Source organism: Quercus robur, chromosome 4 (genome assembly GCF_932294415.1).
Source record: "Quercus robur chromosome 4, dhQueRobu3.1, whole genome shotgun sequence".
NCBI lineage: Eukaryota > Viridiplantae > Streptophyta > Magnoliopsida > Fagales > Fagaceae > Quercus > Quercus robur.
In genome coordinates this window covers 68426681-68454017 of record NC_065537.1, presented here as the reverse complement: position 1 = coordinate 68454017, position 27337 = coordinate 68426681, and the positions used below count along the sequence as shown (strand labels likewise).

The 27337-nt window shown below is 34.6% G+C and overlaps 2 protein-coding genes and 1 pseudogene across 2 annotated transcripts; all 3 read left to right on the top strand.

Annotated features, from left to right (window-relative positions):
- The first annotated feature begins 297 nt into the window (after positions 1 to 297).
- LOC126723483 (protein LNK3) lies at positions 298 to 4791 on the top strand. Its single transcript, XM_050426913.1, has 6 exons — positions 298 to 510; positions 1309 to 1647; positions 2073 to 2334; positions 3159 to 3275; positions 3370 to 3515; positions 3981 to 4791. Exons 2-6 carry the CDS (start codon positions 1319 to 1321, stop codon positions 4387 to 4389), a joined length of 1263 nt encoding a protein of 420 aa, XP_050282870.1. The 5' UTR covers positions 298 to 510; positions 1309 to 1318; the 3' UTR covers positions 4390 to 4791.
- Positions 4792 to 7578: 2787 nt separating this feature from the next.
- LOC126723481 (protein MIZU-KUSSEI 1) lies at positions 7579 to 9034 on the top strand. The gene has a single exon (XM_050426912.1). It carries the CDS (start codon positions 7683 to 7685, stop codon positions 8439 to 8441), a length of 759 nt encoding a protein of 252 aa, XP_050282869.1. The 5' UTR covers positions 7579 to 7682; the 3' UTR covers positions 8442 to 9034.
- Positions 9035 to 12621: 3587 nt separating this feature from the next.
- On the top strand, positions 12622 to 24200 carry LOC126722456 (uncharacterized; annotated as a pseudogene).
- The last annotated feature ends 3137 nt before the right edge of the window (positions 24201 to 27337 follow it).

The following is a 27337-nucleotide window of genomic DNA, read 5'->3' as shown; positions in this document are numbered from 1 at the left end:
CAAGGGAAAATGACCAAAACAGACACATGACTTTGGGGGCAACTAGGGGTCCAATAGAATACAAAGGAAAGGGCAATTTAGGGCAATCTGAGTCATTTATATTGCAACTCACTTTGTCACAGGCTCGCAGCACCACATGACCGAATCAAAATCTGTGCAGTGGGACCAGATTTGCCACGTGGACCACTGGGGTTGCAGTTTTAGATGGAGACCTCTCAGCCACGAATTCTCAGCCTCACTTATCAGCCACAAACCACTTTCTTTGACCCTATTAGAACAATAAAATAACACTTGTTTGTCCACCCAAAACCACAAAGCCGCCACCTCTGTGTGTTTTTTTGTTTGCTCTGCTTTCTTAGCTGATACTGTGTTAAGCTCTCAACCCCAAGAAAAAAAAAAAAAACCTATCTAAGTTTTCACTCACTTCCATAAGGTTTTCTTCATCTGGATCTATTTCTTTAGCTGAATCAAGAACTGGGTCTTCCTTGTTTTCTCAACTAACCTCACAAGGTGTGTGCTTTTCTTCAACTCTTATTTTTTTTGTGTAGTTTAATGTGGTTTTGTGAGTCTTGTACCATGATATTATTGCTTTTTTTTAGCAGAGTTTTGGGTCCTTTTGAGAAGCTGTGGTTTTTATATGGCTGTGGATTTTTGTAAAAAAATTCTGCTTCTTAAAGTGATATGATTTTCCTTTTTGTTTGGTTGATGAGAAAAGGTAGGGAAAGAAAAAGAAATTAAGCCTCCAAATTTAGATTTAGGCTTATCATCTGGTAATGGATTATTTTTGAAACTTTACTCAGCTGAGTCACTTGAAAATAAACAAACTGAAAGCATAAATTAAAATCTAGTATTTTTTTCATCTTGTTTTGTTGAAGATCTAGGAAATCTGGGGGAGAAATATGATTTTTGCTAATATATAGTTCATATATCTCTTCTTGTTCTATCTAAATCTGGAAATTGGTTTAAAATCTAGACTCATTTTCTAGATTTTTCCCTGCTAGTAGTTGAATTATGTCTTAGTTGATTTTACATAGTTTACTAACTGACAAAAAAGAGAGAAAAAGATAAGAGTTTCTGATAAAAATTCTCTCTTATGGATCTGTTTGATGGCCACTAAACTAAAGGCTTGTAATTGATATGAGGTGTTTAGTCTTGTATATTCTGTTTCTTACTTTAGAAAAAAAAGTCACTCTTTTCTGTAATGATAATATCATCTGTCATTGATTGAGAATATGATAACATTGCTGATTGCTTTGTCTATTTAATCTTATGCTCCTTTTTCCAATTTTCTATTCCTTTTAATTTCAGATCATATATCATGGAGTGGTATCTTGGGAGTGGATTTGATGATCTTGTTGTTCCCAAAGATCAAGAATTACCAGATAGGCTTCCATCACCAGACAGCTGGTCAAAATGGGGGATAAGTGCATCTGAAAGTTTCAGGTCACCTTACAAATGCTTTGACATGGATGAAAATTCTACCCAACAAGAACTTAACTTCAATGGTGAAAAAGATCAGTCCTGTGGTTCAAGCATGTGTGAAGGATTGTCAGAGGAGTGTTTTAATTGGAGAACACATTCGCGTGACCAGCCCGACTGTCAGCTCAATGACTTAGCGGGATTCGAACAGATGAATGACATTTTCTTGTACAAGCGTAACCTCTGGGATTAAGATACTTGAATTACTGCATGTAGGAAGTGATTAAGCTTCTCAACAACTTTAACTTGACATAATAATCACTGGCATTTGAATCGCTCCATTGTGCTTTATTTTGTGTACTTCATAGACATCCTCACGATTGGGGCCATTTCAAACCATTGCACCATCAAAATATGACTTTAAATTTGAAAAACATTAACTTCTTAACTGATTTAGCATCAGTTGTGGCGAGGGATCACATACTCTTTGATGGTTCTATTTTAATAGATATATTTATATACTATGTGCCATTTGAAATGCAATAGAGCCATTCAATATCCATGGGATGTCCAAAGCCCTGCATGTTTGTTGTATTTAGATGATGTTCTCATTGTTTTTAGACATCACATTCTTTGGTTTTCCCTTAATGCAGGAGTTCCTTACTTGAAGATCTGCCAGAGACAGAAAATCTAGATGAATCATTTTACTTTTCTCCTGAATCTGAATATGGCATGATGGCCATTGACAATCTAGATTCACAAAGTATCTCAAGTGATGTAGAAAATACCATAGGAAGCTCAAAGTATCTCAAAAGACATGCCTTTTCTCCACCAACGGGGTGGGATAATGGAGATTTTACCGATGTGCAGTTTATTCCATGCAACACAGAACAACTAGATTGCCCAAGAGTAAAGGTTAGATTGTTCTATATGCTTTTTACTTGTGAAGTGCTAAGTTTTTAGTTATCATTAGTGTTACAAAATCTGGACCGGCCTGATTAATATAGCATGTATTTTTTGAATGGTTGGTACTATCAAGTGGTCTGGTTCTTGGCATGGACTGCTGGTATTTCTGAGGTATGCTGATGTTTGGATAGATGAAAGTTCACTTTTTTACCCATTAATATGAAAATTTCTATTTTCAAGATTGCATTGGTTTCAACCCTTTTATTATATGAACTCTCTTGTGCTTCAAACATCAACGACCCTAAATTTTTATGGTTTAAACAGTCTTGCTATTACTTGGTTCATGGTTGAATTGAGGGGCTTATTCTTATTTCTTATGATTTTTTTTTTGTCTATAAATTTTTATTAGTGCCTACTTTCAAGATCTTGATTTTCAGGGTGTTGGTTGAGTGAAAATGAACATATACATTCAAACATGTCTTGATTTTATTATATCATATACTGGTTTAAGGACTCATGTAGCCACAAATGTTAAAATCGTTGCTGGGCATTAGTTACAGTGTTCCCATTATTTTAGTGGAAAATATTTGACAAAAATTTGAGTACTTCTGCTGGGTTTCATGTAAGCAGGGTGATGTATTAGGTATCTTTTATAGAGTGCATGGTATTATAGAACTGCAGAAAGAGAGTGTGTGTGCGCGCGCGCGCGTGTATGAGAGAGAAAATTTGTTCTATCCACCATTATCTCTTCTACTTTTACTGCAATGTTTATTTTTTTAGTACTTGTTTTTAGACACACAAGATTAGCTAATCAAGTTAATTTTCTTTCTAAGGAATCGTATGGAAAGGACATGGTCTCTTCTGAGCAAAATGAAATGGATGGGACTTTAGGTCAGGATACATCACTTGAAGAATCTGTATTGCATGAGCTTGAACTGGTGATGGAACAGGTGAAGTAACTAAGAGCTCATAAGCTTTTTAACTGCATCACTTTGGGAAATGTTTATTTTCTTATCAGAATTTCTCTCTTTCAATGTAATTTAGTTGCCAGAGAAGACCCGGATTTGCTTTCGGGATGCCTTGTACCGCCTTGCAAAGAACTCAAAACACCACATGGAAACACTTAGTGACGATGGATACCTTGTGATGGAAAATTCCCCTCCATTGACAACTCAAGATGTAACAATGAGGTGCGCAATAATTTCTCTGTATTTTTGGTGTATTTCTCTATCATTATGTTGAAGTTGTTTTAGGATTTCCATTTAAGCTACTTGGTGTTGTTGATGTTCCAACAGTCAAATTGCAAGCCACAGGCATTGATAGTGTCAGTAGGACTAATCTCATTTCATGATTTTCCTTTGATTTCTGAACAATTGAAAGAATCCAATCCTACCAATACAAGTAACAATTGAAAGAATCCAACTCTCATTTAGGTTTAAATTTCTGAGTGGCATTTACAATCAACCATGTTATTAGGAATCTTCTGTTAGTGTATCTATGCAATATTGCAGATATATCAGCATGTGTGGTTGTTAGGTCCCGTTTTGGGTAATGAGTGTTCTTCATCCAATTGTATGATTTTTTTTTTTATGTGTCTTTCTCTTGGATGCATTTGCAGTAGCTCTCTTGATAAAAAACATCTCTTTCATATTCAGGTCTGAAAGTAAGAAAGCAGTGGAGTTAGAGACCAATACCATTGATCGAGCCATTGCAAATCTCATGTTCAATAAAACAGACACTAGTGCAGGAGAAGTAAGAGAATTTTCCAGCGCAGCATCAGTTAGCTCGAACGAAGGAGTATCTGTAGACACCCAACCACCAGTAAACTCCAAGCAAGAAGTCATGAGAGCAACCGGGCCACAAAACTACAGCTCAAATCAATCCAATATCCATCATTTTCCAGACCAACAAATTTTAGCAGGTGATGCAGAAGTCCCGACCCTTTTTCAAATAGATCCACGGGAAACAAATCATAAAAAGAGTGCGGAAAAAATAAATGAGAACTACAGAAATCCTGCAGAGAAGAGGAAGTCTTTTGTATTGGACTTTGGTTCTGTGATATGATGGATGATAGGCCATCTGAAGATTGTCATGAAGGGAGGATCCATGAAAGCTTTATCTTCCAAGAGACCATGAAACAATCGTCTGAGTTGAGCGTTAATATGCATGTATATATACCCCGTTTAGTTATTATATATGCTGGTAGTTAGCATGCAGGATAGCCCTCTTCTGACCTTTTCCAAATTTACGTATAAAATAGAAAGTAGTAGTCAAATCAGTTCAGTTTTGATAAGAGTTCAAATGAATAGTAATTTGAATAACTCGGACAAACGATTATTTGCTTCTGCTTTCTTTTTCTTCTTTTTTGGATCGAGGGTAAGCATTAGTAAGTGTGGTATGTGTATGATAAGTTGATAATATTTGGTATGTGTATATGATGAGTTATTAATATTCTTGTTTGTGCCATATTGGACGAATTATCCAAAAAATTTCTGGAAAGAAAGTAACAGCTAGTTAAAACTTGGTTTTGAATAGCTATAAAATTGACCTGTGATTGTCACTGGCACATTGTTGAAATGTTTCTCATAACTTTGTGTGTGGAGGATGAAGATTGATTATACTGATATTGTTTTAATGATCTCTATTTTAACACCTATAACTGCAAAGTTTATCAATAATAGCAATTATAGCATTAGTAAGTTCTGCTTGTGAAGAGTCACCAGTAGGTGCTATGTCAAAGTGCTCAGAAGGGAATGAAATCCCACTTTTTAATGTGACGTCTATTCTGACTATGCACTGTTGCAATGATTCAATTATAAATTTGGAATGAATATAATGCAAACGAGTAATTATTATGTAACACAACATAGACCATATATTAAGATAGATATCAACCGTCATAAGTCACACCTATATATGTTATCTCTAGCTGCATTAAGAGGTAACTAAAATTTTTATTACTAATGTTAGAACTGTGGATATTTATGGTGCTGCTAAGTGTAAGATGTGTATTCACTTGTTTAATCAAAAACAAGAAATTTGTGATTGAACACACCCAACACAAAAAAGAGGCCAAAATTGGAAATTGAGCCCATTTTTCAAATAATATAATTAATAAGCACGGTTTCAAAACTATATTTTTTACTAACATCTCGAGTCTAAGAGACTCGATTTTGGGACATAAATCGAGTCTTTGAGAATCGGTTTTCATGTTCTGATTAGGTCTAAGATGGCATTTTGTCCACCTGGAAATCGAGTCTTAGAAACTTGATTTATATATCAACGCTCAAAGACTCAATTTGTTCTTTAAATCATTCAAACTGAAAAGATGAAATTTCAGCAAGTGTTGGAGTACAAAACACAAACACAAATCAGCCAGTACAAAACATCCAACCAAATCCACCTCCAACAACCACCTAAAATCCAGATTTAAAAAAAAAAAAAAAAACAAAAAAAAAAACCCAATTAGATCAAAGAAAGAAAGAATCCGAGGACCTAAAATCCAGATTAAAAAAAAAAAAAAAAAACCATCACCTTAGAGAGAGAGAACCCATAAGATCAGAGAGAGAAAGACCCAGATCACGCGGCCTAGGTCTTGCACTGCCTGGCTGGATCGGGTTTCGGGTCGCTCAGTGCGGAGTGGACCTGCGAGTGCCGGTGATCTTCATCTTTGAAAGCTAGATTTGCCAATTGAGAGAGAGAGAGAGAGAGAGAGAGAGAGAGAGAGAGAGAGAGAGAGAGAGAGAGAGAGAGAAGGTGTTTTGAGTTTGTGTGTGTGACAATGAAACTGTGTATGGGTGTGAAAGTGAACTGAATATGCAGGGTTAGCTTATAAATCAAATCTTAGAGACTTGATTTCCAGGTGGTCGTCACGTAGAAAAAATGCCATATCAGACGTGATCAGACCATGGAAATCGAGTTCCCAAGACTCGATTTATAGGCCCAAAATCGACTCTTTTAAACTCGAGATGTTAGTAAAAAATATAGTTTGAAAACAGTGCCTACTAATTATATTGTTTGAAAATTAGGGTTAAATTCCAATTTTGGCCCAAAAAAGAAATTAATTAATGTTTTGGTTTGAACAGAATCTTTTATTAGCTTTTTATTTTTATTTTTTATAAACTACTCAAGAATCTATTCTAGTGCCTTTTATCTGCTTGTAACTCGAACTAATATCTATGAGAATATCCCATCCCATGGGCCATGGATTTTATTCTATCTTAGATAAATATAAATAAAAAAATAATAATTGGAAATGAAAAATCCACCCCACTGTGAGTTTCTTCCATGCTATTGCTAGGAGCTTAGGACCATGAGACCCCCCACCTGTAGGTGAAGCTTGACTTTTGTTTGGGGACAGGTTGTAGTGCCTCTCCACAAACAAAACCCTCTGCCGGCGGCACAAAGGCAGACATAGCTCACAACATGCACAATGTTTCAGCCTACTTAATTTGATAGCATTGACCTAATTAGCTATAAAAAAAAATTAGATTCTTCTCAAGTATCAGACTCAAAAATGGCAACTCAAGGGCGGCTAGAATCATTCAAATCAACCTAAATTGTCAAGTCCATAATTAGAGTCTTATGACTTAACTCATGACAATTAAATGAAGACGTGGTCCAAATCCTTCTGTTCTATTATAACTATCAAATTATTTTTAAAACAAAAATACTAAAAAAATAAAAAGTAAAAAAAGCAGGACAATATATTTCAACTTTTGCTTTTTAAGCATCCAGAATTTTGGGTAACAACTCAATTATGAGATGCAACTGTGTTTCTCAAGCTGTACATATTAAAATGGACCTCTGTATGAACAAGGCTATAAGAAAAGCCTCTCAAGTAGCTAAAAAAAAACTACAAAAATCTATAAGAAAAGCAAAAGCAGGACAGTATATTTGAACTTGCTTTTAAAGCATTTAAAATTTTGGGTAACAACTCAACCATGAGAAGCAACAGAATTCTCAAGCTGTACATATTAAAATGGCTTTCTATATATATACAAGACTATACCCTCAAAGTAGCTAAAAAAAACATTGAAAATTTAGAAGATAAACTAATTTGCAACCACATCTTTTTTACTTACCTATCTTTAGCTAACTATAGCTAGAGTACAGCCTAACCATCAGACATTACTAAACCAAAAATTTATATGTTTAGTCACAAAAATTTCCCACTTTAATAAACATAAAAACCACCATGACTATAACCAACGTGCATACCACAACTACTTCCTCTTCATATACACCATATCCCTACAACTACACCAACAACAAACACCTCTCATTTTAGACCATTTATCCATCCTTTTGCTACAATCACCAAAGCTCCAGCAATTAATCAAACACATTAGGCATATATGGCGGTGTCAAAGCCTCAACCGCCGTCACTACCACCACCACCGCCGCCACCAGCAGCCGTGGAGGGTAAGCCCCACCCTACGTATACCCGGCCACCTATCTCCCTCCAACCATCACATAATAAAAAGAACCACCCTTCAAAATCTAATCGGCTTTTCAGGCGCTTTCGAACAGTTTTCCGGTCATTTCCAATAATAAACATCCCGTCGTGCAAAATGCCCGTCTCCCTACACGGTGGCCGGTCCAATGACGGGCACATTCATGGCGGGACACGCATGACAGGGACCCTTTTCGGGTTTCGTAAAGCTAGGGTGAACCTTGCCATCCAAGAAAACTCTAGGTGTTTGCCTGTTCTTCTTCTTGAGCTTGCAATTCCCACAGCGAAGCTTTTACAGGACATGGGGATGGGGCTTGTAAGGGTTGCACTTGAATGTGAGAAGCACTCGAATGAGAAGACCAAGATTATCGATGAGCCCATATGGAGCTTGTATTGCAATGGGAGAAAATCAGGGTATGCTGTGAAGAGAGAGGCAACAGATGATGATTTGAATGTGATGCAAATGCTGCATGCAGTGTCAATGGGAGCTGGGGTTCTTCCAAGTGAAGTAACATCGGATCAACAAGAGAGTGGTGATTTGATGTACATGAGAGCGCATTTTGAACGAGTTGTTGGATCGAAAGACTCTGAGACATACTATATGTTGAATCCTGATGGCAACAATGGCCCTGAATTGAGTATCTTTTTTGTTAGAATATAATATGACGCCTCTGACTAATTTGTTGAGAATCCATAATCAACTCAAAAACTTTTGAGACTAAGGCGTAGTCGTTGTTATCATTGTATGATATGAAGTTGGTAGGTGCATGGTTAAGGTGAATGTGTTTAGCATGGAAAAGGTGACTTTTTCTCATGCAAATGCAAATGGGTTTGGGAGATCTATGACCATGTGACCATGGATATGCATGCAAGAAGATGTTGTTGATGAGAGCATTGGAGCCAAGAAGATGTTGTTGCCTCTCTAATTGGAAGAAAGGAGAAAGGGTTAAGGGAACTTTTGGTGACTATGCATTAATGGTTTGAAATTGGCATGAAGGGATTGAAATGTTGTCTCTTTGGAATTCTGGATATGAACAAGAACAAGTTTGTGCATGTAATCTATATTGTCTATATTAGGTTTATTTCCATTTGTATTTCTTGATAAGAGACAAGCAATTTCACAGTGAAGATTAACTTTTTAACAAATCTAAAGGTGTAAATAATGTTCTGCTATTTAAAATAAGTTATTGTTCTTTATTTGGTGCTATGGAATCTTAAGTACTATGGCATTATATATACTGTTATATTCATGAAAAAAAATCTGTACCATAAAATAGATGTTCTTTCATTTCAAAGTAAATGGAATTGATCAAAATCTGTTTTCTCCAACTATTATAACGAATGTAAAGAAAAAAATGTAGAGTATATAATAATTGCAATTGTTTGTTTTTCTAGTGATATTTGCCTTCTAGTTCTTGCTCCAAAATACGGTTGTATGCATCATCTGTTGCTGATAACCTTATAACAGTTTTACTTATTCTACGACTAGCTAGGAGGATGAACGATGGGATGATAGGGGATTAATTTTGGGGTAAGAAAATGTGCGCTCTTAATCATTCTTTTTAACCAAAATTAAATCTTTTTTTTTTTTTTTTTTTATAGATAATTTGATAGTTGTAGTTGAGAAATTTCGATCATAAATATCTCTGTTGGAAATACTAAAAAATATCAATTAGTTGATGTACAATGCTTTTAGCAAAAAATTCTAAAAATGTTAGTTACAATTTTTTTAAGAATTTGTTACTTCAGAAATTATGGTTGATTCAACATTCCTTTCACATTAGCTTGTTATTAACAGTTTAACATCATTTGTATTATATATTAGTTATGACATGTCACCTTGGCTATTTTGGGAAAAAAAAAAAAAGGTGCAATTTTTTTGTTGATGATTCAAAATTAATATTGTATATTTGTATGGCTAACAATATGAATTCAAAATATAACTAAGAGCATTCTCATCCGTTAAACTAAAACGTACAACATTTAGTTGAAAAAAAAAAAAAAAAAACTAAACTCACCCAAAACTTCCACGCATCAACCTCATCATTTTGTCCCCCAAAACATAACAACAAATAGTGACCTCAATACATCTATGGAGCACTGTTCACTCAATACGCCAAATAAAAATCTTATTTTATTCACTCCTCGGAAAAGATGGGATAAAAATATATAATTGAGGAGAAAGAAAATAATATTAAAATAGAATAGTAATAAAGCATTGATGCTAATGTAATTGTCTGTTTAGCTAAACTAACCAAAAAAAAAAAAAAAAAGTGAGTTTTTTAAAACTAAATTGGTCTAATCCCTGAGGCTGAAATGAATCTGTTTTGGCCAACTGGTAATTAAATAACCAAAAATTAGCAGAAATAAATGTAGATGATTTGACTTCAAATCTAACTTTATGAGAAACTAACTTATAAAATTATACCACACGTACAGTCTCTGTTATAAGAAATTGATTAGAAAAAGATAGAGACGAACGTGTATACAAGCACGAATAGTATATAAAACAATGTCAAAACTTTGAATCCCTGAAAATTGAACTTAATTATTTGCGATAACTACGAAGTAACACACAAAGTTGGCCTTGCTTTAATTAGAAGTATACCACTTTAATTAGGCAAAAAGTAGTGATAAACGATAATATCTAGTACCGATATAGGATTTAACAATTTTTTTTTTTTACATAATTGGATAGTTGGAGACTAGATTTGGATATTTCGTTTGAAGATGTTAAGAATTGCTAATTGAGATATAAGGTTTTCGGCAACTTGAATATTTTTTTGACATCACTAACTCAAATATATTAGAAAACTAAAGGTATATCAAGTGTCATATCATTTAAAAATCTAAATGATACAAAATTACATACACGGTCAAATCTAACAAATAATTTTAACCTTGAAATAGAGTCTCAAAACTATTATTAAGACTTTTGATACCAAATTAGTAATTGCACGCAAAATATATATCAAAATATTACAGCTGCAAGAGAATTTCCTGCTCTTAATTTTTTTTTGTTGAAACATTGATGAATAAGTATTAGAAATATGTCATTAAATGATTAAACTTACTATATCCCAATAGCTTAAACTTTTGAAAAAATCAGTAATTTAATAGAATATTAAAGTATGAGATTCTGAGTTTGATCATTGTCTCTTTCACTTTATCTCTCATTTAAATTTCCATAACTACCCACACGTGAGGGGAATTATTAGAAGTATATGGTTAAATGATTAAATTTTTAAAAGTATGTGGCTAAATGATTAAATTTACCATATTCCAATAATTTAAACTTTTAAGAAAATCAGTAATTTAACACTAAAATTACCACTAAGCATAGGTCACTTGCAATTTAGGTGAGTGCGGATAATATCAATCTCAAGTTTCTTATATAACAGCTGACGGGACTGACGAAGTCAACCTCCTTGGACGAAGTTATTAATATCGACGAAGTAACTTTGACAGACGAAAACAACTAAGCATCCCCGGCGATACAACCACACCACTGATGAAGGTAGAAAAGCCATTCAATATAGACAATAAATGAGTCAGGCGGTTAAATGGCTAGCTGTGCAAATTGTTGGAAGCCCATTAAAGCCCACATTTACTGGGGGGTAAGGCGTTACCCAAAGAAGAATTAAGATCACCATAACAGCCACAACGGCTAGGGGCTAAGAGAATATATATATATATATATAAATATATATAACCCTCACACCCCCAAGAGAAGGTACATTGTTTTTTTAACACAAAACAGCATCCCTAATAATTTTTACTCTGTTATTTGCTATAAGTTTCTCATACTGACTTTGGCATCGGAGGTGTTGTGGCAGGCACCACACCGGTGACCATTGTGAGGAATCGCTACTTCCACGATGGCGCAGACGAATATCCATCTCCATCTGGACATATTCATTGTGACTGACGAATCTACACTTCATCAACAATGATAAGTGGTGATGTTGGAAATCTTAGTAAGCCACTTGTCCAAACAAAGAGCTTTGAAAGGCTCACAAGATGTAAACACTCTGTTAGAAGCACCAGTGTAGTCTTTGCAAAATCTCCCCCAATACTCAAGTCAAAACTCACAGAAGAAAATAGAAAATTGTAAAGTGTATTCTCTATTCTTGGAGAGTGTAAGACTTGAGATTTATATAGGAGTTGTTCTGAACCACTCCCTCCTTGATTCTCTCCTATTATCCTTGATCATGGTGCTATGGGAGCTATGACATTTATGGGGGTCACAAATCTACGGATTGGAGCCCATGATTGCAAATTGTGAGATGTTGGGTGTGAATTTCAAGCCAAAATTCATGTATCTTAGTTACCAAATTGAGGTTTAGCCTAGAAGAGCTATTGCCATCAATAAGCTTTATCAAATGAAGCTCATCTAATTCAAAAAGCTATTTAATCTAATTAGACAATCAACTAAAAATTTGATTGTAAATAAATATCCCCAACTTTTTAAAACCATCCAATGCATATAAAAATTGTATCAATGATAAATCCATATAAAACAAATATTACTTCAATTACAACTTGTCATCTTATTATGTTGTAAAAAAAAATTATAAAAAACAGTTTTGTACCTAACATTTGGTCGATATATATAAAAGAAAAAAAATGTAATCAATATAATTCTACATGCATGATCAATAAAATAGTAGGAAAAATTAATAACAACTTGTCGATTAGGATTTGAATGTACAATAACTAATCAAGAAGAACGGAGGCCTTTACTTGTAAAGCCCAATATTTCATCAAGCTAACCAGCCCAGCTTTGTCTTAAATTGAGCCTTAATAAACCTCTTATGCCAAGCCGCACAATACCCTTTCTCATAGCTGAACAAACTGGATGGGCCATGTCCAATACTTTCTGGCTCCAAGTTGTCAATCACATTCTCATGAATCAAGCTTGACCCAGATGATATTTGGTCCCAATCAACACAATTCTCAGCTTTTCATCCTGTCTGCAGAGAAAATTAAAGTACAGGGTTTTAAGCTCAGTTCAGTTACCAGTAACTAGTGGGTGTGTCCTGTCTGTGTCTAGGATTGCCAGGGTTTATCTCCCACCCTGATCATGTGGCCACTCCGCAGAGCCTTTCACTCTCTCAAGTAACACTCTTTCTCTCTCAGTCTGATATATAAACAAATGGGTTTGCCTGCAAATTGAATATTTCCTCTTCTTTACTTGGTTTTTTTTATTTTATATATCAGTAAGTTCAAGTCGTTTCTTTTAATATATGTCTAAAATGTGATTTCACTACCCAATACATGTATCTTTTGACCAACTATTAGAAAAGTTTATAAATTTTCTCATTTTGTTGCAGTTGTTATCCTTTTTTATCTTATTCTCAGTCTTTGGTTATTTATTAATGTTGGTTTTGGGTTAAGTAAGAGTGTAAGATAAGCACATTATAGCATCATGTTTTAACAGAATTGGATGGAAGGCGTGAATTGAATAGATTTGAAAATTGGAGAACTCGATTGAATGAAAGTAAAGTTAGAGGCTTGAAATAAATTCCAACCAATCTTAAAGGGTGCAATTTGCATTTTAGCCTTGAATTTATATAGCAATGACCTGTTATGCTGTTTGTGATAGCTTTATAATAACTTCACTTCTTTAGCAGTCTAAATTATTTGGATTTATTTCTTTTATTATTAGGAAACAACGGTTTTGCCTCGAGGCTTCAAGGGCTTTTTGTGCTAAACTGGAAACATCAAGTAATGTAAGAGGAGAGAGAGCTAGCATATGCTACCCTGCTCACTTATTATTGACTAGATTCCTTTCGGTGAAGTTGTTTCATGACGCACCTATTCTTGAAGGAATCTTTGTGGGTAGCCATAGTCTTTATTCAGAGGCAGATGCAAGAAGTAGTGGTGATAACCTTGATGTGGAAGGTGGGGTTTTAGAAGCTGAAACACATGCTGCAGTTGATGTAATTGAGGATAGTAATGCGGATGAAGAATATGGGGAAAAATTAGCTTCAGAACCAGGGTTTTTGCATGATGATTTGTCTGATGCTGAGAAAGGTGTGGTTGGTGAGGACTCACACAAGAAAAAGGCTTCTTTAGAGTTGTGTAAAGCTATAATGGATGCTGCAAGCCACTCTGTTGCAGGTGTTCTTGGTAAGTGGTTTGAGGAAGGGAATGATTTGAACAGACTCAGTACTTCTAGGATCATAGTTATACTTCGGAAGTGTAAGATGTATGGCAAGGCATTGCAGGTGCTCTTTCTTGATATTTCCCTAAATAAAGTTTTTATGTAGTTTTTCATATTTTGTCACATGGTTTTGCTGAAAGTTAGAAACACATATTTTGTCACATGGTTTTGCTGAAAGTTCTTGTCTCATGGTTTTGCTGAAAGTTAGAAATGCATATGTTTGCCTGTTACATTTTTGTACCTTTAAAGGTAAAATGACGACATATTTTTCATGTTTGTCATTGTTTATCCAGAGGTTATCCAGCATCAACTTGGTAGGTACTAGCTTCAAATTAGATATATTGCAATACTAATAATATTATTGATTGATGCCTCAGGTAAGGAATATGTCTTCCTTAGACAATAGGAGTTTTATTAATCAATGCCAATGAGTTGTAGCTCAAAGGGCATTTTCTTCTCTAAAAGAACTAAGTGAAACTAGAGGTTATGGATTCAAATCTACTGAGTTTATGTGTAAACCTACCATATTTTATATAAATTATATATACTTATAAACAAAATTTAAAAATATAAGTAAGAAATGACATTAAAAAACTATAAATGAGAAGTTATATTTTACCTATATTAATTTATTATTCTATAATATTAATTACTATCAGATATCATATATTTATTTATAAATGTAATGTATATGTAAATGTACCTAGTAAAATAATTTAGTTGAATGTATAATTGTATATATTATTTAATATTTTATAATAATTGATGATAGTCATTGATAATAAATAATCTAATTTATATACTCAAACCATGTTTATGCATCAGTGTGATATACTTTGTTTGCAACCGGACCTAAGTCCGGAAAAAGGAGGGTCGTGGTAGGTTTATGGCCATCATAAAAATTAGTCACTTTTTTATGAATGGATTCACTGTAGATACATGTTGGGGCATCTTCTAAGAATGCATTTGATTGACTATGATTAGTCTATTGAAGATCCATAGGCAACTCCAAAATTTTCGAACTAAGGCTTGTTGTTGTCATTGTATGTAGTCAAACTATATATGATAAGATAACATTTACTAGTTCTAAAGTTCTCTTCCAGGGTTCCAGTACTGCAATATAAAATAGAATAAAATAAATGAATAGGAATATCAATTTTATCCCCAATAATACTGATTCATAGTCAATTTCTACTCTTGCTGTATATCATCTCAACATGCTAAGCAATGCCAACCTTCACTGGCCAAGAGCTTTGTAGCTCAGTGGCATTGCCTAGTCTTCTTTATTAGGAGAACCAGGGTTCAAATCTCCCCACCCCTATATCAAAAATAAAAAGGTAGAGCATTATTGGCTTATTTAAGGGCTAAAAGATTGGGAGAACTTAGGCTTATGGGTTTCAAAGTATATAAGAGAAGGGTTATAGTTTGAATGTAAAGAAAGAAGGAGAGAGGTCCAAGGGGCTTTCTTTGGCTATGAAGAGTAACAGTGCACAGAGGAGGAGGAAAAGAAGAAGAAAGGAGAGAGAAAACACACTAGGGGATCTTGCCTCAACATTAAACATTTAGCAACTAGCATAAAACCCCTTTTTCCCATAATCCCTAGCCTTAAACCACAAATTTCCCCAACTCTCAACCACCATAAAACCATCCATGGGCAGGTTTCCTAATCTGTTCTATGTCAATAGCTTGTTCTTTTTCTCTCAACACCCCCCCCCCCCCCCCCCCCCTCTTTTGATATAGGTAGGTTTTGGACGCAAGGGGAGATTTAAACTAGTGACCTCCACTCCATAAGGCATAGTTGCAGCTGATTGTGTGCCCTGTTGAGGTCACATGTCAATAACTGGTTCTTGATGTTATGCAATATAAGTGGGCCTGTTTGGGTGAAACATATATTGAGATTAATTGATTGGCTGTTTCCCTATACTAAGATCATATGATCTGTGGTGATACTTGTGATTTATTATACTTTGTCATGATATGATGTCAAAAAATGCTTCAAAACAGTGGGGGTAGGAGATAAACGCAGGTTTTGTCATGTGTTTGCAAAATTAGGTTGATCCAAATGGACCAAATCTTTGCAAGATTATGTTATTTGCGTATGTTTTTGATAATGTAAAGTTCAGTTGGGTTGTGTCCAAGGGGTTTTCCACCGGAGTTAGTTCATGCCCTTCTGCTTGATTGTTGGTAGTTTTCCTTTTTGCTGTTCCCTGTTTATATTTATCTAAGCCAAAAAATAAAAATAAAAATAAAGGATTATCCAAGCCATCTGGTCATTGATAATCCCAAGGTTAAATATGATGAAATATTTTAAGACAGGTGGAAATGTCGGCTTATGGATGAACTAAATTCTCTCATATAATATTGATAGTGTCCATGGTTCACTTATGCTTAGCCAAAAGGGGGACACAAGAAAATATAATATGCTTAGTTCTATCACAGAAGTGGTTAAACAGTTGATGGAAAAATATGTTTCCCTTGATTCTCAAGCCTTGATAAATAAAATTTTGGTTAATTTTAGCTGCTGCAATCATGATATTATCTTATTGATTGTAAGAATACAATGAAAGTAAAGCAGGATATGTGGAAAAACATTCATGTAGCTGACCTATGTAGTCAGGATTAATGCTAGATTGCATCTCAAACTTTTTATCAAAATCTATTTTATTTTGCAGTTCTCAGAGTGGTTGGAGACTAATAAACAACCTGACCTTTACGAACAAGATTATGCTTTTCGCCTTGATTTGATTGCTAAAGTACATGGTATCGAAAATGCAGAGAAGTACATTGAGAAAATTCCCAACCACTTTAGAGGCGAATTAGTATACCTAGCCCTCCTAACTTGCTGTGTCCTTGTCACTAACATGAAGAAAGCAGAGAGTGTTCAAGAAAATGAGGGAGCTAGAATTTCCAATCACTGTTGATGCTTGCAATCAAATGATCATCCTCTACAAGAGGCTTGACAAGAGAAGGATAACCGATATCTTGTTGTTAATGGAGGAAGAAAATCTCAAGCCATCTCTCTTTACTTACAGGCTCTTACTAGACGCCAAAGGGGAGTCCCATGACCTTGTAGGGATGGAGCTGTTGTTTGAGAATATGAAGGCTGAAGGAGTGCTACCTGACATATATGTTTTAACTGTCTTGGCAAAACATTATATATCTGGGGGTTTAGAAGATAAAGCTAAGACTGTCTTGAAGGAAATTGAAGAAAGAAAGCTAAAGGAAAGTACTGAGGTGCGCAGAGCATTGCTTCCTCTCTATGCTTCTCTTGGAAACTCTGATGAGGTGGCTAGAATTTGGAAGGAATGTGAATTGGATCTCACGCTGAACGAGAGCATTGCTGCTATAGAAGCATGGGGCAAATTGGGCAAAGTTGAGGAGGCAGAAGCAGTCTTTGAAATGATGCTTCAGAGGTGGAAGAAACTCTCTTCAAGGCCTTACAATGCGCTCTTGAAAGTTTATCTGAACCATAAGCTTTTGACTAAGGGGGAGGAGTTTGTGAAGCGGATGGGAGATAGTGGGTGCTGGATTGGCCCTTTGGCTTGGGATGCACTGGTGAGAATCTATTTGGGAGCTGGGGATGTGGAGAAAGCTGACTCCGTTTTGCATAAGGCAGCTCAGCAGCACAGGGTGAGACCACTATTCAACACTTACATGGCTGTAATGGAAGAGTACTCAAATCTGGGTGATATACATAATACTGAGAAACTATTTTATAGAATGAAGCACTGTAGACACTCTGGCCAGCTAAAACCATTTGAGATTCTGATTCGAGCGTATATCAATGCTAAATCTCCTGTTTATGGGTTTCGAGAGAGGATGAAGGCAGAGAACATGTTCCCAAACAAAGCATTTGCACAACTGTTGGCACAAGTTGATGCATTCAGGGAAGGATAAAGCAAAAAAGGTATTAGATTTGCTATATTGATGAAAGGTTGACTTTCCTGAAGTCTGCAATTTTAAAGTCTTTTATTTAAAAAAGTTAACTTTAACAATTTAATGTCTAACTTGTGTAAGTGAGTAGTTTTGTAGGAGGGAAGTACATGGAAATGGCTCAGTTTTTTATTATGGCTGATGTAATTTTTCAAGAAGTGGTTGATGGTTGATACTGGCATCTTTCACTTCTTATTTAATACTCAATTCTCATAATCATCCAAACGAGAAGACAGATTATGGACAAGCTGGCATGAACTTTGTTTTGCAATGGTAGAACTAGAAAATCAGGGTATGCTGTAAAGAGAGAGCAGATGATTTGAATGTGATGCAAGTCAATGGGAGCTGCTGTACTTCCAAGGGAAGTAACATCAGAGCACCATGAGAGTAGTGAATTAATGTACATTAGAGCACATTTTGAAAGAGTAGTTAGATCTGAAGACTTCGAGACACACGACAAAATCAATCCTGATGGCAACATTGGCCCTGAAGTGAGTTTTTTTTTGTTGGGATATGATATGAAGTCTTGAAACATGTGGCCGCCTAACTAGTCTGTTGAGAATCTATATGGCTGATTCCAACAATTTTGGGACTAAGCGCAGTTGTTGTATGACATGAAATCTGTAGGTGCATGATTGAGGTGGTGAATGTGTTTTGCATGCAAATTGTTAAAAAACAATTTGCCAAGAAGGTTTTTGATGAAAGCGTTGGATCCAAGAAGATATTGCTTCTCTAATAGGACATGTTGTCTTTGGGAACTCTGGAAATTAACCAAAAAAACAGTTAATTTTTTTTCCTTTCTGAGATTTTAAGTAATGTGTCATTATATTATATAATTTAAAATTTATGAAAAATGGAATCTTAAGACTTTCTCCAATTCAAAGTATGGTTTAGATAATTTTAAGGGCATATATGACTTAAGGGCATATATTAGTAAACTATTTTAGATAATTTTTTATGGGAAAATGAAAAAATAACTAACTTTTATGACAAATTTTTCAATTTCACAGCATATATTAACCAGACTCTTCAAAGTAAATGAAAAAATAAGATAAAACACAATTAACACTCCTGAGATTTTGGTTAATGTTAGCCAGGTTTAAGACTTTTCAAAATTGATCAACTTGGTCTCTATTCAATTTTGAAAAGTCTTAGACTTGACTGTCATTAGCTCAAACCTTAAGGATGTTAACTATATTCTACCCAACTCGACTATATTAACAGGGGTGACCTATATAAGATTTAACAGATAATTCAGAGTACTAAAATATTTGTGGTACCTACCAGCCAAGATCGATAACAACATAATACCCATGCAAATAACCACGATTCTCAAAAAAATAATAATAATAATAATAACCATGCAAATAAACCAGCCCACCAGGCCCATATCCAACACTTTCTGGGTCACTCCCTAACATTCACATATTCATAGGTCAACCCTGAGTTTCCGACCCGAATGATACTTTGGTTCCTCAATCAGCAAAAAGAAAATGAAAAAGAAAAATATGGGTTTCAAAAGAATAGGGTTTTAGACTCAGTGACTAGTAAGTAGCAGGTTTGTCCAGGGATTGCAAGGGTTTATGCTTATCTCCAACATTCATCATCAGTCATCATGTGGCCACTCCGTCGAGCTTTTCACCCTCTCAAGTAACTCTCTCTCTCTCTCTCTCTCTCTCTCTCACACACACACTCACACTCTGACATGTTCATACACAAATGGGTTTGTCTGCAAATTGAAATTTTTGTTATTTTTTTCTCTGTTTTCTTATTACTACATAGTCAAAGATGTTTATTTTAATATTTGTCTACATGTGATTTTGGGTTAACTTAGACAAGGACATTGTACCATCATGTTTTTCACTTTATATATAGAGAGCATAGCCATGGTGGTTTTGTGGATAGTGAGATTCTGATGATAAAATTATGGAGAACTGTCATTAATGAAAAGCGTATATGCTATTTTTTTTTTCCCTTTCCCCTTGGCTCAAATTTCATATTTTATGTGTCTTAGGCTCTTCAAAAAAAGTATTTCTTAGTTTATAATTTTATTCACAAAATAAAGCATGACCATTTTGCCTCCTCAGGTCTTGCTTCCAACTTTGTGTATGTGGGTGGGTGAGTCATTTGAGAAAAAGGTTTTTACAATAAATAAACATCTTCTTATGATTTTGAATTTATATAGCAATCACCCGTTATGCTGTTTGTGATAGCTTTCACTAACACCCATGTTATCCCACTAAGTTTTTATACCATTCCACCCTTTGCTTATAATATAACTCCTCTTCTTTAGCTGTCTAAATTATTTGAATCTCTTTCTTTTATTGTTAGGAAACAACGGTATTTCCTTGAAGCTTCAAGGGTTTTTTGTGCTGAACCGGGCACATCAAGTAATGTTAGAGGAGACAGAGCTAGTATATGCCACCCTGCTCACTTATTATCGACTAGATTCCATTCGGTTAAGTTGTTTCACCACACACCTATTCTTGAAGGAATCTTTGTGCGTAGCCGTAGTCTTTGTTCAGTGGCAGATGCAGGAAGTAGCAGTGATAGCCTTGATGTGGAAGACGGGATTTTAGAACCTGAAACAACCTCTACAGTTGACGTAATCGAGGATTGTAATGCGGATGAAGAAGTTGGGGAAGAATTAGCTTCAGAACCAGGGATTTTGGATGATGATTTATTTGATACTGAGAAAGGTGTGGTTGGTGAGGAATCTCACAAGAAAAAGGCTTCTTTAGAGTTGTGCAAGGCTATAATGGATGCTCCAAGCCACTCTGTTGCTAGTGTTCTTGATAAGTGGCTTGCGGAAGGGAATGATTTGAACCGACTCAGTATTTCTAAAATCATAGTTAGCCTTCGGAAGCGTAGGATGTATGGCAAGACATTGCAGGTGCTATTTCTTGATATTTCCCTAAATAAATTATTATGTATATTTTTTTCATTTTTTGTCACAAATTATGAAATGCATGTCTGATTTTGCTGAAATGCATATGTTTGCTTGCACTTTGCCTTGTACCTTTAATGGTAAAATGAAGACATAATTTGCTAGTTTGTCATTGTTTTATCCAGAAGTTATCCAGCATCACCCTGGTATGTGCTAGATTCAAATTAAATATATTCTCCCCAAAAAAAAAAAGTTATTAATTAATGCCTCAAGTAAAGAATACATATTCCTCAGACTAATTGCATCATTAGGAATTTCTATTAATTGATGCCAATTAGTTGTAGCTCAAATGGAAAATATTCTCCATGCGAATGAGGTGAAACTTGAGTTTGTAAATTCAAGAGCTATTGAGTGTATGTGTAACCTACCATATTCGATATAAACTATATATAATATAAACAAAATTGAAAAATATAAATAAGAGATGACATTAAATTCCATACATTACTCCGATGTATGGAATTTGGTGTTGGTGTGCTTGATGTGGTTAGTTTGGAAGGAATGGAACAGACACGAGTTTGAGGATATTGCGCAACCTCTTGATCACTTGAATTTCATGTTGATTTGTTCTTTGTTTGATTGGTCTCGGGCAGTGGGCTTTACACATTGTACTTCCATTTTTGAATTCCAACATTTTGTTAGATCTTCTGCTTGATTTCCTTGTAATTGTTAATGGTACTTTATGTTCATCATCGTGAACATAGAGTATTTTTTTCAACTTTAATAAAACTATTATTACTTATAAAAAAATGATAATTAATATTTACATATAGTACTTTATTATTCTATGAGAAATGCTATGTCCACAGCACTATTGAACCCTAGTAATGGAAATTTCTACTCTTGCTATTATTGAATTGGCATACTAAACAATGGCTAAATGTTTGTGTTGAAACAATGGCTAATGTTTGTGTTGAGGCAAGATTGCCTAGCATATTTTCTCCTTTCTTCTTTTTCTTCTCCTTGACATTGGATAAAACCAAAACTTAATGCAACACAAAAATCAAAGAACAGAAAATTTAAGGATAGATAACTGAGGAATCAACATTTTGGCTAGCTTTGAGTCAGCACCAAGTAGAGAACAAAACTTCTAGGAGTCAGCACCTAGGGGTAGCTCAAGTCAGCACTAGAACATTAAAAGGAAAATTCCAAGAGAAATTTATTAATCTATCAAACTGTAAACAAAAACTGAATCATGGGTTCTTTAAATAGAGTTCCAAACTTATTATCCTTGTAGGGATTGAAAATAACATTACTACTCTAAAAAGAATTTAAACTCCTAAACCAAATACAAAAAGAAATAACAATTACATAAAAGAAATCCTAATTATTATATGATCGGGCTTAGTAGGCTTCATCCGTAAGGCCACAAGTTAGGTCATCATCTTTTTATGTCTATGCCCCTATGTTTGCATTATTGGAGGCTATATCTTTTGTCCGTACCACTCCACCTCTTCTGTGCACTGTTACTCTTCACGTCCAAAGCAAAGCCCCCTAGACCTCTCTCCTTCTTTCTTTAGGTTCTAACCATAACCCTTCTCTTATAGGTGAAAATGTCGGCTTATGGCTGAACTACTTGTATAGTTCTACCAAAAAAAAATGAAGTCTTATTACTCCTTAGTGCACTTATGACTTAGCCAAAAGGGAGAAAAGAAAGAAGATAATACCCTTAGTTCTATCACAGAATTGGTTAAACAGCTGATGCAATAATATGTTTCCCTGGATTCTCAAGCATTGATAAATTTAAATTTGCTTACTTTTAGCTGCTGCAATCATAATAATAGTTTATTGATTGTAACAATGACCTGCAGCAAAGACAATATCATGAAAAGTAAAGCAGTATATGTGGAAAAAGATTCATATAGCTGACCCTATGTAGTCAGGATTGATGCTTGGTTGCATTTTTAACCTTCTATTAAAATCTAATTTATTTTGCAGTTCTCAGAGTGGTTGGAGACTACTAAGCAACATGACCTTACTGAACAAGATCATGCTGCTCGCCTTGATTTGATTGCTAAAGTACATGGTATCCAGAAGGCAGAGAAGTACATTGAGAACATCCCCAAGAATTTCAAAGGTGAATTAGTATACCGAACCCTCCTAACTTGCTGTGTCCATCTCATTAACATGAAGAAAGCAGAGGCAGTGTTCAAGAAAATCAGGGAGCTTGAGTTTCCAATCACTATTGATGCTTGCAATCAAATGATCATCCTCTACAAGAGACTTGACAAGAGAAGGATAGCCGATATCTTGTTGTTAATGGAGAAAGAAAATCTCAAGCCATCTCTCTTTACTTACAGGCTCTTACTAGACACCAAAGGGGAGTCCAATGACATTGTAGGGATGGAGCAGTTGTTTGAGACTATGAAGGCTGAAGGAGTGCTACCTGACATACATGTTTTAGCTGTCTTGGCTAAGCACTACATATCTGGGGGTTTAGAAGATAAAGCTAAAACTGTCTTAAAGGAAATTGAAGAAAGAAAGCTGAAGGAAAGTCTTGATGTGCGCAGAGTGGTGCTTCCTCTCTATGCTTCTCTTGGCATTTCTGATGATGTGGATAGAATTTGGAAGGAATGTGAATTGGATCCCACAATGAATGAGTGCATGGCTGCTATAGAAGCGTGGGGCAAGCTGGGTGAGGTGGAGAAGGCAGAAGCAGTCTTTGAAATGATGCTTCAGAAGTGGAAGAAACTCTCTTCAAGGCATTACTCTGCTCTCCTACAAGTTTATGTGAACCATAAGCTTCTGACTAAGGGAAAGGAATTTGTGAAGCAGATGGGAGATATTGGGAGCTGGGTTGGCCCGTTGACTTGGGATGCACTGGTGAGGCTCCATTTGGGAGCTGGGGACGTGGAGAAAGCTGACTCCATTTTGCATAAGGCAGTACAGAAGAATAAGGTGAGACCACTATTCAACACTTACAAGGTTGTCATGGAAGAATACGCAAAGCGGGGAGATATACATAATACTGAGAAATTATTCCATAGAATGAAGCAGTCTGGGTACAATGGCCGACTCAAGCCACATGAGATTCTGATCCAGGCATATATCAATGCTAAAGCTCCTGTTTATGGGTTTCGAGAGAGGATGAAGGCAGATAACATATTCCCAAACAAAGCATTTGCACAATGGTTGGCACAAGCAGATCCGTTCAGGAAAAGATAAAAGCAAAAAGGTATTAGATTTGCTTGATTGTTGGAGATTGACTTTGCTAGAGTTTGCAATATTAATGTCTAACTCATGTAAGTAATTAGTAGATTTGTAGGAAGGAAGTACATGAAACTGGCTCAGTTTTTTAAACTATTGCCAATGTAATTTTCAAGAAGTGGTAAAAAAAAATTTGTTGAGTCTTATTTAACATTCAATTCTCATAATCATTGTGTTTTTTGTGGATAAATTTACCATGTTTAGAGGAAGAATTAGATATAAGTCTTGATTTAAAAAAAAAAAAAAAAATTGTACTAGAACTACTGTGGTGCAGTATAGGTTTTGCATGAACTGCTCAAGAGAAATGGACAACTGCAAAGAATACCAGCCTAAAAGAAAAGCATGTTCATGGTCCTTTATATGTCAAGGATACCAGACATGCAATAATGTTATAAATGATACTGAGAATCAGGACCATATCTAACTGAATTCCTATTTGTATTTCCTTTGGCAATGCCAAAGTATAGCAGAAAATCAACAGAGATGCTCTGGGAAATGATACATACCCGGTTGTTCGAACTGTATTTTAGTCTTTTGTGAAATGAGAAAAAAGCTAATTTGCTGACATGTATTAGCCATGAGATCGAATTACATCACGTGCTTGAAATGTAAATTTTACCTCCATATATTCAAATTTACATTACAAGAGGGTAATGTAAGATACATGGGTCATAAAACTCCAACCACAAATCTTTGAAATCTAATAAAAACGTATTGATCCTCTTATGTTATGGTGGTTAGAATCGTTATTCTTTTAAAGTTTTATTGATAATTAAAGCTTCTAGTACCATTGATCCTCTTTTGTTTTGGTAGTTTGGTTTCTTAAAAGTTTATTAAGAATCAAAGCTTCTCGTACCAATGAAGGTTGTTTTCTTGTCATGTTTGTTTTTTTTAATTCGATAGTTAGAGGATGAGGGTATTTAAACTTTGGATGTTTCCATTGAAAACATAAAAAAAAAAGTATGATTTGAATAACAAGACTCTTGGCACAATTAACCATATTTGGATCAATTCAAATTTAATAGTCAAGCTAGCATAACCTACTTTATTTTACTTTTGATTATAATGGAGTACTCAAGGGTGACCACATGATTATATGAACTACCTAACATAATGTTCATTATGTTTAAGCCTAGCCACACAAGCTTTTAGAGGATTACCACTCTATTTGTGTCATCACATATAATGGAATGATTTTAAGAAGACTTTATGATCACATGTTGGAGTATTGTTTGAACTTAAACATATTAATTTTTATTTTTATTTTTTATAACTAGTTAAAACAATGAAAGGGGCAATTTGAACTAGAGTTACAAGACTCTCGGTACCATTAACCATGTTTTGGATCAATCCATATTTAATAGTCAAACTAGCATATATCAATAACAGAGTGCTTCATTATAGAAGTTACAATAACCTACTTTATTTCACTTTTGATTTTAATGTAGTACTCAATGGTGGCCACATAATTATATAGGGTTACCTCACATAATATTTATTATCTTTAAGCCTAGCCATACAAGCTTGGAGGATTATCACTCTATTTGAGTCATCACATAATGACATACTTTTAAGAAAACTTTATGATCACATGTGGGAGTATTGTGTGTGTGTGTGTATATTTATATTTATTTTTGATAATTAGTTACAATAGTGGAAGAGGGGGGATTTTAACCTAAACTACAAGACTCTTAGCACTTAACCATGTTTTGGATCAATCCATATTATAATAGTCAAACTAGCATGTATCTATAATGCAAGAGTGCTTAATCATAATAGTTACAACAACCTACCTTATTTCACTTTTGATTTTAATGGAGTACTTAATGGTGACCACATGATTATATGGGGCTACCGAACATAATATTCATTATGTTTAAGTCGAGCCACACTTTTTGAGTTATCACATAATGACATGCTTTTAAGAAAACTCTATGATCACGTCTTGGAGTATTGTCTAAACTAAAGCATATTATTTAACTATATATAAATTTAATTGAATATCATCTGCACCTTTTCGTCTTACATGCCAAAGCAGAAGCCATACAACTAACTGCAAAATTGCACAAGCCAACCACATGAATTGCTTAGTGCTTACCCTAAGTGTCTAATAGAACACTTTGAATGGCAAACCAGAACTACCTAACTTCCTCCATGATTTAGGTCAATTGTTCCACAATCCTAGGGGACAAATAACAAGTTTTTAGATCTACCACCCAGTTTCCCACCTCACCTATAATAACAAGTTTCTGTTTTCAACACATTATTTTTTGTTAGTATAATTTCTTTGTAAAGTGGGCCAAATATGGAAGTAGAAAATACTATATGCATGCTTGACTTTAATACACTTTGTTTTGTTTTGTTTTTTTTTTTTAATTGGAGTATGAAAATTTAAACTCTAGATATCTTCGTTGAAAATACTAAAATATATTAGTTAAATTATAAGACTCTTGACTAATTAACTTTCTTTCAAATAAAAACTTTTTTCTTTTTTTATTGAAGAATGAAGAACTCATTTTTGGATTTAGTGCAATGAGTAGGGTTATTGCACCATATAATAACATTTTTCATTACTAAGATTAAAAAAAAAAAAAGTTTACTTTTAATTTTAGTCTTGGGATCAAAATTTTTTTGTGACTTTTACCTTGTTAACATTTTTCACTCACATCAAAATAGTAATTGCATGGTGCATCAAAAGCTCCCATTTTTACCATGAAAAGGAAACTCTTAAAATAAGAAAGAAAAAAAAAAGCGTTTCTCCTTGTGAGTCCGCCAAACAGTTTGGATGTCATTTTCATCTGCCAATAATCAATTTCCAAATATGATATATCATGCTGGTAACGGGTTGAAGAAAAGGCAGCTTTTAAGTTGGAATCTTTAGTTCCTTTTAGATATATTGTCCATATTACTCCAAGTAAACAAATCTAGGAATTAGTAATAGTATGTTTACCCAGCAAATCTACTCATTCTGGCAATGAGTCAGTCAGTTCTGACAAGATTTGGATGTGATAAAATGAGTTTTGAGACACTGATTTGAAGACATAATAATGAGTTTTTAAAATAATAAAGAATCCATATTAGGAGAGCTATTCTTTAATTTAGTAGTGTGGCTTTTATTGTTATCAAAAAAAAAAAAAAGTGTGGCTTTTATTTTATTTTTATTTCATTTCATTTTATTTAAAGAAGAAAAAGAAAAGAGTCAAATCAACTTTCAATCTTTCAATGTACACGGACCATGAGAATCCAACCATTTCCATCACAGATCTAATGAGGCACTTTTCTTATAAATTATGGTGGTAAAGAA